The sequence below is a fragment of the Periophthalmus magnuspinnatus genome, chromosome 8 (assembly GCF_009829125.3).
Source record: "Periophthalmus magnuspinnatus isolate fPerMag1 chromosome 8, fPerMag1.2.pri, whole genome shotgun sequence".
NCBI classification, from domain to species: domain Eukaryota; kingdom Metazoa; phylum Chordata; class Actinopteri; order Gobiiformes; family Gobiidae; genus Periophthalmus; species Periophthalmus magnuspinnatus.
The window spans coordinates 13,922,503-13,936,797 of record NC_047133.1 but is presented as its reverse complement, the minus strand read 5'-3'; the positions used below and the strand labels follow the sequence as shown (position 1 = coordinate 13,936,797).

General features: G+C 38.1%; 1 protein-coding gene across 2 annotated transcripts in view; it reads right to left on the bottom strand.

Moving 5' to 3' along the window:
* The window catches only part of igf2bp1 (insulin-like growth factor 2 mRNA binding protein 1), a 29,351-nt gene extending 25,162 nt beyond the window's left edge, over nucleotides 1–4,189 (bottom strand). For both annotated transcript variants that reach the window (XM_033971134.2, XM_055223536.1), the window contains exons 1-2: nucleotides 4,015–4,189; nucleotides 2,835–2,895 (exon numbers count right to left, since the gene is read on the bottom strand). In XM_033971134.2, coding sequence (XP_033827025.1) covers nucleotides 2,835–2,895; nucleotides 4,015–4,189 — 236 coding nt within the window. The remainder of the gene's footprint in view (nucleotides 1–2,834; nucleotides 2,896–4,014) is intronic.
* Between the last annotated feature and the right edge of the window lie 10,106 nt (nucleotides 4,190–14,295).

Sequence of the window (14,295 nt, the reverse complement as noted above, 5' to 3'; positions counted from 1 at the left end):
ATAGTTAGAGTGAACAACACGCTGATCACTGTGATTTGTAAATTATCTGATCACGATCCAATCACATCCAAATCAATAGCACACTTCTAAATTAAACTTAAACATTACCTCAGGTTCACTCAGATTTAATCCAGTTATATTTTACAGTGGTTTCAATAGCCAATAACAGAGACCACAATCAAACAATAATAAAGCAAGACTTACTGACATTTTGAACTTTCTCTGCTCAACAAGTGCAAAAAATCTGTATATATGAAAAATCTAGTATTACTCATTACTGCTTAAACTATTTCATAAGTGTTGTGCTATAATTACAAACTTAATTCATCACTTAATCTCATATCCTACATTGAGAATACAGAAAAATCTTCTATATGTGGTATTATCTATTTTCATCACAAATCTTTGGATGCAAATCCCAACTATATGCAGAAAACTTTTAGTCTGAGAATGCAATATTATTATTAAATATCGAATACTACTGTTGCATTCTCAGGCATGAAAAATTTACACATTACACACATAGTCTATTATTTTATTTTTTAAATATAAAATAAGAACACTGTATCACTTAAATCAACCCATATAGTCAACAAGTCTTAACAGTGCATGTTACACAACAGAAGTAAAAATGTAAACAACAACAGGCACGCATATGCATGCTATGGCACATATTAGTGAGGTTCATAGGGACAGGACACTTTCCAACTCACGTTTATTTGCAGCACACTGTCATTTCAACCATCATCAGGAAACACAGTATGCAGACAGCAATTCTCAGATACTAACTAAACTAAAAGTTCTTTGCCGAGTGAAGGGCTTGTTCCTCATGAATCCTCCTACACCACCCCCACCAATGGTTTCCCTACCCCTCCCCTACTTTACTCCTCTTGTTGACCTCCCACCATGCTTTCTGGGGCTTTGTTTCAGGGTGGCAAATATCTGGCACAACTTTACCATAAGAATGTTAGCAAAGCATGCTAATATCTTCTTAAAAAAATGTGATCGGTCTTAATAGGCTTTATGTAAGTTTATCAAAAGCTGTTATAGGTCAGAGGCTGACCAGGAACACAATTATCAATGCAATGGGGAGGTCAGAAAAAAGGTAAATCAGTAAAATTAACTATAGAATTTATTCTAGCGAAAATACCCCTCCCCCAAGAACAGCGCATTTGTTCAGAACATCCGCCCCTCCCACGCACGCACACACCTACTCCACTACTACGAACAATTACACCAAACTGAATAGGCCAAAATATATGTATGCACTATATACATATACATACACAATCAACCAACAACATAGGGACAGAAAATGAAAAATACATATTTTTTTGTTACGTTTCAAACAAACCAACGTACAGTTGCAACTCACTAGATAATTGACGTAACCCATCAAGCGACTAAAACTTTAACTCTCCGGTCATACAGGACATTCTCCAGATAAAACACTTATATCCTTTTTAGCTTTAGATTTGCTATAATGTGACAACCCATTTTGCGTTAGCTATACCAATTTATTTGTGGACCTACATTAAAGCACCCATGCATTTAATTTACATAGGCCTACGCTTAAATACAGTAGGATAGAGTTTCCACAGGTCAAAGCGTTTGGACCCTGACAGCAACGGTGAGTGCGGTGAATTCACCTAATTCAGATCGGCTTCGCCATTTTGCCCACAATGTTCGACGTGGAGGGACTCCGCTAGCGTGGATACACCACGTGTATCACCGCAATAAAGCAAGGCCCACCGCACCCCGGTGGCCCCCACCCTATAGGTCACCTTTCTTGTGATAGCTCTCGCGGTTATAACCCTGAGACTATGGCCAATGCTATACGGAGTCAAAGGAGGGGGTTGGGGGCTGTACTTGCAGTATGCCATGTTGCTTCTTTGAGTAGACGTCAATGACTTGCTTCAAGAGTTTGTTCTTATAAAATAACACTACGATGGTTAACGACAGGAGTAATCAACTATGCTGAAACAAATGTTGTTCGCGCAAAAGGCTAACGATAAATAAACTCACAAATGACGTTAAGTAGGAAATGAGCGAACTGGTACCGTCGTATGTGTGCCAAAGGTTACAGGCATGCTGCATGATGGGCTAATACAGAATTCCAGTAAATGTATGTTACTGTGCTCGATGTGGACCTCAGCAGCACAGCTGAGTGACACGATCCCCACATCATGGGCCAAAGTGGAGTTGGAAATCTATTAGCCAAGAACGTTCAACTTATACTCACAAGGCAAAAAGTCATATCGTTCTTCAGTGTGTTATGTTTGGTATGATCCCAGTATACGAAGTTCCTCAGTGTGCTATGTTTGTTATAACCCCAGGCTACTAAAAAATGAAAATACACCCCGTAATGTAACATGGAAATTTATAGCTAAATGTGGAAGGAGACCCACACAGCTACACCAGCATCTAGGCTGTACGAAATAATAGGCAACAACAGCTATTGGGCCTATTGTGCCTTGTTATAGGGTCTATGTACAGCCTTGCATCCAACATAATACACACAATACAAAATAGCATAGATACATACATAGAAATAGCATAGATAGATACATTTAGCTAAATATTACTTCACACATTATTAACTTAACTAAGCATAGGTCCTTCTGCTTTAAAATAAACGACCAACACATTTTAGACATCAATACAGGCGTTACATGTACTACAGTAGCATTTCACCAGTTGATAATAAATATGAGATCTCAGTGTAACCCTTGAAAGTGGGTAACTCCTAGATAACACTTCTCAAGGAGGGTCAACACTTGAGTTCGTTTTGGGGGAAGGGATTTTTCTGATCATTATTGTTTGGATTAGCTTACCTTTGCTTCTTTGGGACAGAATGCTCAACCTCAATACGTTTCCCATGGAGTTCCACTTTACCTAACAAAAAATAAAGACAATATACCAACAGTTAGGCTACACACATGGTGACTATGCAACCAGTTCAGATAGGCCTGCGAATTACAGGTCCTAGCAGTTTATTATGGACTAATAAGTCATCTAACTGTTTCAAACGATAACTATCCTAATGCACATGGGGACACAGTACGGAGCTTTAAATCGGTGTGCAACAAAAGCAATTTCTGATTGTAAATTTGCACGTGTAGACCAAGGGTCCTTTACATCACATCACTTTACATCAAGATGAAAATGATAATTTATATGTGTGTTATATGCTACTTTCAATCAATCAATTTGAATCACTGTAGGTCTTTATTTACATCGGGGTGCCCATATTTTAGATTAAAATATGAGCTGACCGGCCTGGCGACCTTGTTTTCTCGTTACATAGCTTATTCGAGAAAACCTGACTATAGGCTAGTAGCAATTGGTTTTAAGTATTTATTAATAGACAGAACAATGCCATAAAATAGCACGCATTATTATACCAAACGGACAATGGCTTACGAGCAAGTAGGTCTACAAGTAGACCAATACGTTAGTGAAACCACAAGTGCAGATTTGGTATCTTTGTCGTAGTGAGTACCGGCTCAAAGGGGGAGGGGAGGCAGCAGAAGGCTTCTACATCACACCACTATACGAGCTCGATTCACTAAAAACATTAAAAGCAATGAAACGCCACATGCTTTATAAAGTCTTACTGAACTTAACAAATAGGTCGCTCTATCTTAAGTCTCAATGAACATATGTGGTAGACCCATCAATCACAAGCCTTTTGCTCCATCGCTATAGCTTTGCTTTCAGCGATCAGCCTTTACAGTAAACTACAGCCTTACATTTGTGCGTCCCACCCCCTGTAAAAGTTTGCAATGTTCCTAGGTTGTACAACCATCTTTTACATATTGCAGGAATGTATTGATTGCTGGCTAATAACTTGATTGACATCGGCATGTGTATTCAAATGAGACGATAGGCACGATAGTGAACGGGGTGCAGAGGAGCACGCCGAAGCCTGCCGCTTGTTCTGTGAATGAATGAAACTTGACGACTACTATGCATCTTTGGCCTTTAGTTTGTCCAAACTGTACATTAACTTACCAGAAATCGTTTCGATGGCCTTCATGGCGCATTGATCATCAGGACAGTCAACAAAAGCATAACCAGTTTTCATGAGAAACTGTCCGGAGTAGGGGATCTTGTGTTCGTCAAAGGTTTTTCCTAAGTCCTCGGCAGTAACGGTGTCGCATAGATTCCCAATGTAGAGCTTGTGCATGGTGTTGCTTTTTCCTATTTCAAAATTTAAACAAAACAGCGTACGTACGAACAAAAATCAAAGTTCCTCCGCAAATTTAATGTGCAGTGGCGCAACAAGATACAAGACACGCCTCCAGTAAATAGACACAATTATGAGTTGTGAAAAAAAAATAACCAAAGTAATCAAACGCAGCGGTAAACTAAAGTTAAAATAAGTGTGCTATTTCAAAAGAGTCAAAGCAGATGGCAAATGCGGCTGCAAATCCAGCTGAATAAGTAGAGCAGAAGATAGAAATCCCTCGACTTGCAGCCGGTCCCAGACGAATAAAGCAGCGGCTGCCTTTCGGTTGTCTATCGTACTGTGGAGGGGGTGGTTGGTTGGGTTTAATGATGGCTCTATGGTGGAGGGTTGAAAAACTATGGCGGGATCAGGTCTGGAGAAATGTTTTCCTCTCTCTCCGCCTCTCGCAGAGCGATCAGCCCGCTGCCAGCAGAGGGGTGAGGCAACAGAGGGGTGACGCCGCCCCTCGCCGACTCCAATTCACGTTTTTTGTTTGCAAAGAGGAAACCACGTGGTCCATTTGGAGTAGGTTGAAGAGGAAGGGAGGGGGCATTCCCTTCTCATCCTGGGGTATTTACCATGTGGGCGCGTGTGAGTGTGCGCAAAGCCATATCTATAGTAGCGTAGCCTACTGTCCTCGCTCCTTGCTAGATTGTAGCAGTAGTAGCCAGGCACTCAGCCATTGGCTGCTAGATATAAAAGGAGATTTCACATATGGCGTTATACCAGTGTGTTATCTACGGCGATAATGCTGTTTGCCCAAATGTTCAATCATTATCATTATTATTACAGGGTTGACAGCCCAAATTGAGGGTGCATCAAGGTTTCAAAGGGCTGCAAAGACAATACTTTTCCATTAAGTGTCATTCATTTACGCACCTAAAATGATGGCGAAAACACTTTTAAAATGAGGTTGCAATGCTCCCTGTACACTTGGGCCTGAATAAAGCAAGACGCCAGCCAACATCAACGCTCGCCCATGTCCCTGATATCACCGCCCACTAGGCCAAGATGTAGAACCCCATGTTATGTTGGGCTTGAAAAGATAGTCGTCTTAATGTTCCATAAATGACCTATGGCGAACCTCGGTCTGTTTGTGGTAGAGGAACAATGGAAACAGGGCCCCTTTAGCCTAAGGGGCCGCAAGGCGCAGCAACCGAAACCTGCGGAAACGCTCCACTTCTTCGTGTTACATTGTCGCTTTTAACTGAGCGACGGCTTAGGTGGAGAACATATTGGCTAACAGGACGAATAGCATCCACTTGCAGCTCCCATGAAGGATGGCTGTGTGGACTGCGACTAGCCTATGTGAACTATGAACATACTATAGTAGAGTTTATCTGGGCCAAGTCACATAAGAGATGAAAGGACCTAATTTTCCCGATGGTATCAAATGTAATGCTAAAGCACCCGGCTTGCAGTTAACCCTGAATCGTGCTTTTGAGGGAGCAGACGAAATGATAGTATGGCACCGTAGAGCTATCCTAGTAGCCTAACCTACGTCGCTCTATATTGGATAAAGGCACAAAATGGAGGCAGGGACTACACATGACTACCGCTCCCCCTCATACAAAGAATAGTCAGTAGTCAGTTTGGCTGCCGTACACGGAAGGGGTCCACCCAGGTTAGCAATAGCATTAAACATTTGCACGCCTCAAAGCTGCATTTGAATAGTTCCACAATATCACCCTGGTGACTCCCAGGTTTGCCCAGCACTTGCATGAACTCTTACACACTGGTTGTAATACATTTGGGTTACCAACTTTTAGTAATAAAACCAAAGACCCCCTAAGTATCAACACATGACATGGACCATGAATATGACTTAGGTATATTAGAAACAATTGTCATATGCTTTAACCATAAAGAACCATGCATTCTGTTGGGTGTTTTTACGTTACATAAAAACCTTGTAAACACTAAAAGTGAATGGCATGCTGTGCCTTTGCTATGTATATTTTGGGGGAGGGGTGCATAGGCAGAGGTCAAAGGCTGCATAGGGAAGCAGGGTGAAATGGGCGGGAATGTAGAAGAAGGGGGAGACAAAGAACCCAAGCAAATGAACAGGGGCTAGTTAACATTTATTTGATCAGAACTGAAAAAACTTCACCCACAGAGACTGAAGTCACAAAAACACATGTATTGTAATAGATAACCACATTTGCTTCCTTTTACAACATAAATGCCCAAAGGCAAATGGCAAACTTTTGTATGTCACTGGCATTTTGTATGCTATTTAGGGCAGCACTATATTGGACAATACTTCATTGTACAGCCCTAATGCCATAATATGACTCTTTGTTGCAAACTAGTTTGAGTTCATGTGCCATCATAACATTCAAAACTGCCAATAGTTTGAAATTGATGGGGCGTAGGTCATAAAAAATGTGCTGTAAAATTTGTCTTTCAACAGTTTAGACTGCAAATGGTTCCTGGTTTATTTCACTTGAGCTGGTATAGACTATAAAGCATTCTCTAATCCTGTGCAAATGTATTATATGCTGTTACTCATTAGCTCTACTGTGTGGAGAGGCCGCCAGTTAGCTCCTCCACGCAATTCACCAACGTTTGTCTTGTTTTTCATATTCAATTCAATGTAATTTTGTAAAGCCCAAAATCACAATATCAGCTTCCTCTTAGGGCTGAACATAAGAATTGATTTAACCAACAGAAAGTAAAAAAATCAACAATGAAAGAGAAACAGACAAGCAAATTAATCAACAGAAAACAATCAAATGGATAACTGTCCCAGAACATCCCCTGTCCTTAGACCCTCCTTCTCGGCAAGGAAAAACTCAAAATATCCACTGAAAGGCCTTGTGCGCATGCTCCAGCTGTTCTGACCTTTGACCTCCATATTGTTTGTGATAAAATCACCAAAGTTGTCATCCCAAAAGGAACAGAAATGCACATTTTTGCGCATTTCTGTTCATTTTGTGCAAAAAAAAACACTTGTTTTGCAAAAGTACACAGATACGCCAGTAACTAATATTCCCCTGGTTCCCACACTTATTCACTTATATCTTGTAATTAAATGTCCCTGTCAAGATTAAAACAGAGAGTGTTTTTGTTCGGTAGCAAACCATATGAACTTGTACCTTGGAATGATAGCAAGATAGTTATCGTATGAAGGTAAAATCAGAATAAATGCCAGACTAAATGAGTCAACTGTTCATGAATAAATAAGTAATAAGTCTTGGACATAGCACAACTATCATGGGGTCACCCATTTCTTCATTGAGCTTAAAATTCCAAGTCATGAACAAGCTACACTTCCACATGGGTTAACACCACACTTGAACTAATTATACTTTACTGTGCCATTTGTAAGGCTGTCCTGTCCTCTCTGAGTTCACTTAAAATAAAATAATTACTTGCATAACACTATGCTATGGTTTTAAGTAGTTTTAAAAACACATACATTAGGAATAATTATATAAAGATGTTATCATCATTACTATTCATCTGATAGTTCAATCCATTAGAAATGTGCTAAAATGTGTGTCATTGTCTTGGTTGAGTATTGTACAAAAAGTGAATGGACCTTGTATCATAAAATATTGTGAAACATTATTATTTGTACATATGAGCTCATTTTACACTCTTTAATAGTTTTTTTTTATTCTAGACTCTATCTCTTAGCTGAGCTATTGTACTTCAATAAGCATTCAGACAAGGCACAGCTTATACTATTGATTTCAAACACATACTTGAACCTTTAAATTAGAAGTTCAGATTTAAATGTGCAATCACAACAGAATTATCACTTAAAGTAATAGTGGTACCAATTTGAATTCCATATAGGGGAGCAGCGATGGGATGAGACACAAGATTGTGTCAAGACAACAAGATGAGCCAACATTTAAAAGTAATTTCAAATATATAAATTGTGTAATTCAGTTCATAATTTTGGCCTCACAACTTTTGACTTGGTGTTTTTGTTGTCATTCTAGCATTGCCTTCTGTAACCAGAAGTGTAACTCAGCAGCACGTAACCCTTTCTGTCCAATCCAAGGGTAAACACATGAGGAAAAGTCATTTTTCTCATGTGTGCACAATCTTGTGGCAATTTTGTCTTGCAAGATTTTGTGTCTTATGAGATCTTGTCCCATCCTTAATGGTTAATCACTATCAAAAATAAAATGTAATTGATTGCAATAGGAATAAAACATACAAAAATTGTACTAAAATGTACAATACATGTGCAAACAAGTTCTGAAATATGTGATGTGTATTTGTTTACCAACAATATATCATATTTTTGTGTTTATGCTTTGCAATTTTATATAAAATACAATTACTCAGTTCTGATTTTACACAGATAATTCACACATCATGTTACCTTGGACACATTCACATATTTCCAACTTGCAAGATTACAGTCAAAATAAAATGTACTTTTAGCTCTGCTGAACTGGTCATTTTTTGCCAACTTACATCACACAGAGCTGTCAGCAGCATACTGAATCCACCTGATGGCTTTTCACGGTAACCACTCAAAGCTCCAAATCCCCTAAAAGCCTCATTCATATTTTACACACAAAGTTTCAAACACTTCAAGAATGCATAATGTACTTGTGTCTGATATATAGTTATAATCTATGACATGAATGTTGCCTGCACCACAATTAGCAAAGTAAATAAATGTACATACTGTATGTTGAAGAAGAAACAGACAGAAGCAAGAAAGGATGCTATGGTGCTGGAGACATGCTTGACAGAGGAGCTTCACCAGGTCCTCCGTGTTCTTCAGTTTGGGACTGTCCGGGACTCTTCCATAGAGACAACTAAGAAACATAATAACATCCAACATTAATTTCTGTATGACAAAAGATATTGTAGCGTTCTGATGTAAGGAAAATACCTAATTTCTTCTAGTTGTTTATTTTCTGAACACAAGGGCTACTGTAGGCAACAACCCATGCCAAAACAAGAGCAAAACAACAGCAGTCAACTCACTAGATTCCATCTCCCAAAAAAAGTCAGTAACTGATGAATACAATCTTCCATCAACCTGTTCCCATAGCAACCAAGCATCACATACAAAAGCTGTTACATTAACAACAAGGCATAAACAGTTACACAACAACAAAAGGTGTCAACTCTGAACATAACACAAAATATCAGATCATTACAATATTTAAACAAGAAACGATAGAAACACAATAATAAAAGACCACTCTAAGAATCACTACATATACAAAGTGTATTTTGTAGTGACTAACCTCCTTATAATTAGTCAATATTTTGATTCACAAAACACTTTGAAGTCAATTCAAATGTAGCCCCTTCAATGGGCCTGTGGGCCCCAAATAGCTCTCCCAGTATTCCCCTGGTTAGAATATCAGCACACATTAGAGAGTTCTTTCTGCTGTTATGTTGGCTAACCATATTTTTTTCCTGGTGGAGGGTCCCTTGTCTACATGTAAATGTTATAGCATCAGCTAGAATGTTCCACAGTATAGCATTATATCAAACCTATTGGAGACATGCAGATGATGCTACTAAGCCAAGTTACAGGTTAGATCTGTGGAGAGGAGACCCTGTTAACAGTAAGACAGTTTTCAAGAAGTTTTTAAGCAAAAAAAAAAAAAATGCAGTTGATTAATGCAAGATATAAATGATCATTCCAGCCAAAGCAGTAGCATCTTCATGGAGAAAAGTGACATAAACACTTGCATTATTCTTCCACATTACAAACAAATAGTTTAAAACAATTTAAAATTTCAACAACATATAATTTTAAGTGATATAATAACAGAAGAAATAAAGGTAAAATCATGTTTTCATGTTGGCTAGCAAAGTTTATTTAATATATGTTTGGAGGTCGACCATTCGAAATAGGCTAGGCTAAAGTGAAAAAGGGGCCAACTAATTAGGTGCCCTCGTAGGCATATGGTTACATGTATTTCATGGGTTTGAAACGAGTCTGAAAATTAAAATAGGTTCAACTGATGACGATAGAAGTGAACCATGGAAAGGATATTTGAGGCTGAATATAACAACAAGAGCACTTAGCCTAAACGTTCGGTGGGTAATCTGCCCTTCTGTTTATCTTCATAAGTCGCATTACTTAATAATGGTAGTATGCTCCTTCGCATTTTCCGCGATTACGATTCTGTACTGTACGATTACGGTGTATTGTACGTTTGCGGTTACTTGGGAACGCCCGGATGCGGTAACTGGAGCGAGTTGAAGCGTAGCCGGTGATCGTGTCTGCCTGAAGAACGCAGCGGACCTGGCCTGGCCGCCCCAGCACAGCCCACTCGGCTCATAACGTGGACGGGGGAGGGGACAAAAAAACACTTTCCGTTTGTTTTAAATGTAGCCAGACACTAGCCAGATTTGCAAAGCGTCCATAGAGATACATAAGAAAATACTACACTAGTAAATAAAAGTTTATATATATATATATATATATATATATATATATATATATATATATATATATATATATATATATATATATATATATATATATATATATATATATATATATATATATATATAGTGTTATATTTAATTTAGCCAACTCCAAAAATTGTATTTGAACGCTATGTTTAGTTTATATTTTTACAACACCATCACAAACTTTTGCAATGGACCCTTTAAAATATTGTCATCAGAATGTTCACAACTCTGGAATGGAGGAAACTGGAATACATTTCAATGCTTAACTGGTATCAGATGTAACTAGTAATGGTTTGTCACACAAACTACAAAAAATGGGAATTTCCAGGGGTAAAAATGTCTATATATAATCTTTATTACAATGGTTGCAAGAAAAAATACAATTTTCTTGCCTGAAAACTGTATTTGAACTTGTTGTTTCATTTTGGGTAAAGTATATATGTCTAAAGTGTTTCCCATTAATAGAGGAGACTATGGTAGCCCTCCTACAGTCTAAAAACTAGGTGAGCAAAACACTGGTAAAACAAATCATACTTTATGCTTGTAGTGTTATCGCAAACATAACGAAATAACGATTTTTAATTTGTAATTTGTGAGGGTTTTTTGTTAAGTAGAGGTAATACATGACATTTATATACCAAAATATTGTATCACATAAAATTATTCAAATATGGATCGCTTGTGCCGCCATAGTCTTAGTATAAACCTGTGTGAAACACTGCATTGGCAAATAAAATGAAAAACTATAGTTTACACTATAAACTATAGTAACATTTCTGGGGTCTTTCGCATCCCATTTGGTCCTGATGTGATCAAATGAAATCGGATGTCAACTCAAGTTCAGAACATCTTTTAATAAAACCTAAAAATACAGATTTTGCCGGTAGTGTGTATCAGAATCTCTTAAGTAAACACATTATATTACATATTGTACATATACATAGTATGTATAATACTTTAAATATGTATAAAATTTTGTGATATTCTGAGGTTAATCTTAATTTCTGAACTGAAATTGATTATTGAATTATTACATTTTCAAGATTTCTCCTCAATCACGAGTTTAGGAGTTTTGAGTAATTTTGAAAAGAAAGAAAAAGTAAAAGAAAGTCGACTATCACTTTACTTGATTTAAATACAAGTCTGAAGCTGTGCCCATGTTTTGAGTGAAAATACATTTCACATTTACCTCTACCAACCTCCATTTAGTCTTTTAATCAAAACAGAGCCAAATGAAACGGTTTGCAATTCACACCAAATCCATTGGAAAAAGTCTAGAACAAATCAGATTATTTCAGTAGTGAAATCCAGATTTACTACTGTTATAACCAGTGTTTCATTAAAAGCCCTAATCCAACATTAATAAAAAGTAGTTTTCTCATTAAATGGACTCTAGGCTGGTAGTGGACATTATGAGACATTTGGAGATTTTAAACATCATTGTATAAGTCAAACGCAATTAAACAACCACTCAAACAGTACACAGGCTGTAGTTAAAACAAAGACTTAAAAGCTCGTGCGCTTATAAGACGGCTAGCTCCACCCAGTGGCTCGAAGGCACAACTGCACTAGGCCCGCCAACGGACTGCGAGGGGCCTCTCACGGGGCCCCGGGCCGAGGCGCCTCTGCGGTAGGAGGCTACTGACACAATCAACAACACCGATATTTGGCCATAGAGTAAATATCAAATATTAATCTCACGGACACTAAACCGTTTTCCTTCCCGCTTCTTTTCAATATATATATGCTAATAACTAATATTTTGTTTAACGGGTGAACTGTTGGTGATCTTGGCACATAAGTGAATTCGGGGAGGCATATAAGATAATTAAGTTCCAATTTTGACAACAACTTTAGTAGTAAATTAATAATAAAACTAAACCGCTGTAAATGATTTGTGTTAGATTTAGTTTTAGCGTGACGAGCTAGCTACGGGGTCATTTACTGACTGTGTGCGTGCTACTTACTCTTACAGTTAGCTGGATTCAAGTCGTTTTTCTCGCTTTGCCGCTTGTAAACGAACAGAAAATAGCTGACTGTTTTTAAGGCGAAGCAGGGCTGCGGCCTACAGTTCAGGCCTAAACACCAACAAGAGAAAAACGAAACGTGAAACAATTGTACGCCGATAACCGAGAGTGCTCTACCACACACTGTCCCGCCAACGGAGAGAGCGCGTGAGTGCACGTCAACCTGCGCGGGAGGCTCGTGCCGCTCACGCACTTACACCTTTTAATCGGACCGACAAGTGCGCGCAGGCACCTGGGAATTCGGAAGCCTGCGCGCGCTCCCGACGGTTTGGGTCTAAACTGCAGTTAGTAGACTAAAGAAAGAATACAGAATACTCATACAGACAAGTATTTGTTGGGTCGTCTTGCAGTGGTTAACGGAAAAAAAGTATGAGGATAGGTATCTATAAGAAGTTACTTCAGCCTACTCCCCTTGGGCTATGCATGTTAATGAGAAACTTTCTAAATAATTTAAGTAGTTACTCAGACTTGCACCAGTCCATACGCCTAAATATGCTATAGCAGTGTTTCTCAAACTGTGGTGCTCCGACAGCTCCTCAGTAGGCTATGTGTGTTTGCCTAATTTGTAGCACTTTTCTGTCCTTCTTTGGACCATTTCCATGATATAGTCCACTTTTAGACCTGGTTTAGACCTAGATTAGACATGGAATTATCCTGTTGTAGACTTGGCTTGGATATGGTGGTACTTGTGAAGCCAAATTTTTTTCTTTGGTGGCCACTGACTTACATTATTGTCAAAATGTTATTGCCTCACTAGTTATTGTTGGCTGGTTATTACATTATTGGTTTATGACATTTAAAATTGGCCAAAGTTATTATTATTAAGTTATCAGTGAAAAAACTAAATTGCAGTTTTTTATACTAAAGGAACAATAAAGAATACGTTACATATGCAGACAAGTCTGTGTTGGTTCCAGGTGCAGCACTGTTCATAACCACAGGCAGAGCCACTACTTGTTCAAAGTTTTATAGCCTTATAGCTGCTCTGCTGACACAGTGTTGTGTCTATTGTAAATATTTATAGAATCATTCTCTTTATTTTTATAGCATGTTCCAATTCTTGACTTTTGCATTGCAAAACTGTAATTTCCACATTGTGGGACAAATACATTTTCATCTTATCTTAATATAGGCTATAGCAGTGTGTCTCAAATGTTGGTTCAGTTCCTTCACGTGGTACTTGTACAGCATTCAGTATGTGGGTTAATTTAGCTCATTTTATCTACTTTTTTCCTCCTTTGGTATAATTTCTGCTTTAGAACTACAGGTGAAATGATGGAGTCAATTTTTAGACCTGGTTTAGACCTACACTCTAACAACTTCTGGTAAAAAAATATGACGCAGTATTCAGTCTGTATTTATTTTTCTGGGATTACAAGTGTATTAAGGGCAAAAATATCACTCTCATACAATAACGATAAAATGTCAATGTTGTTGTTTAGGTGAAATCACTGCAACCTAACATTTGGATACTGAACACTGAAGCAGTACCCACCATTCATTCAAGTCCACTGCACTCTGAATTTCAGTTAAAAGTGAACATATCATTAATGTAAATATTTAGTGCAGGGATGTTTTGGTCATTGTAATAACAATGAGCACAATAGCTTTCTGTCATTACTCTCT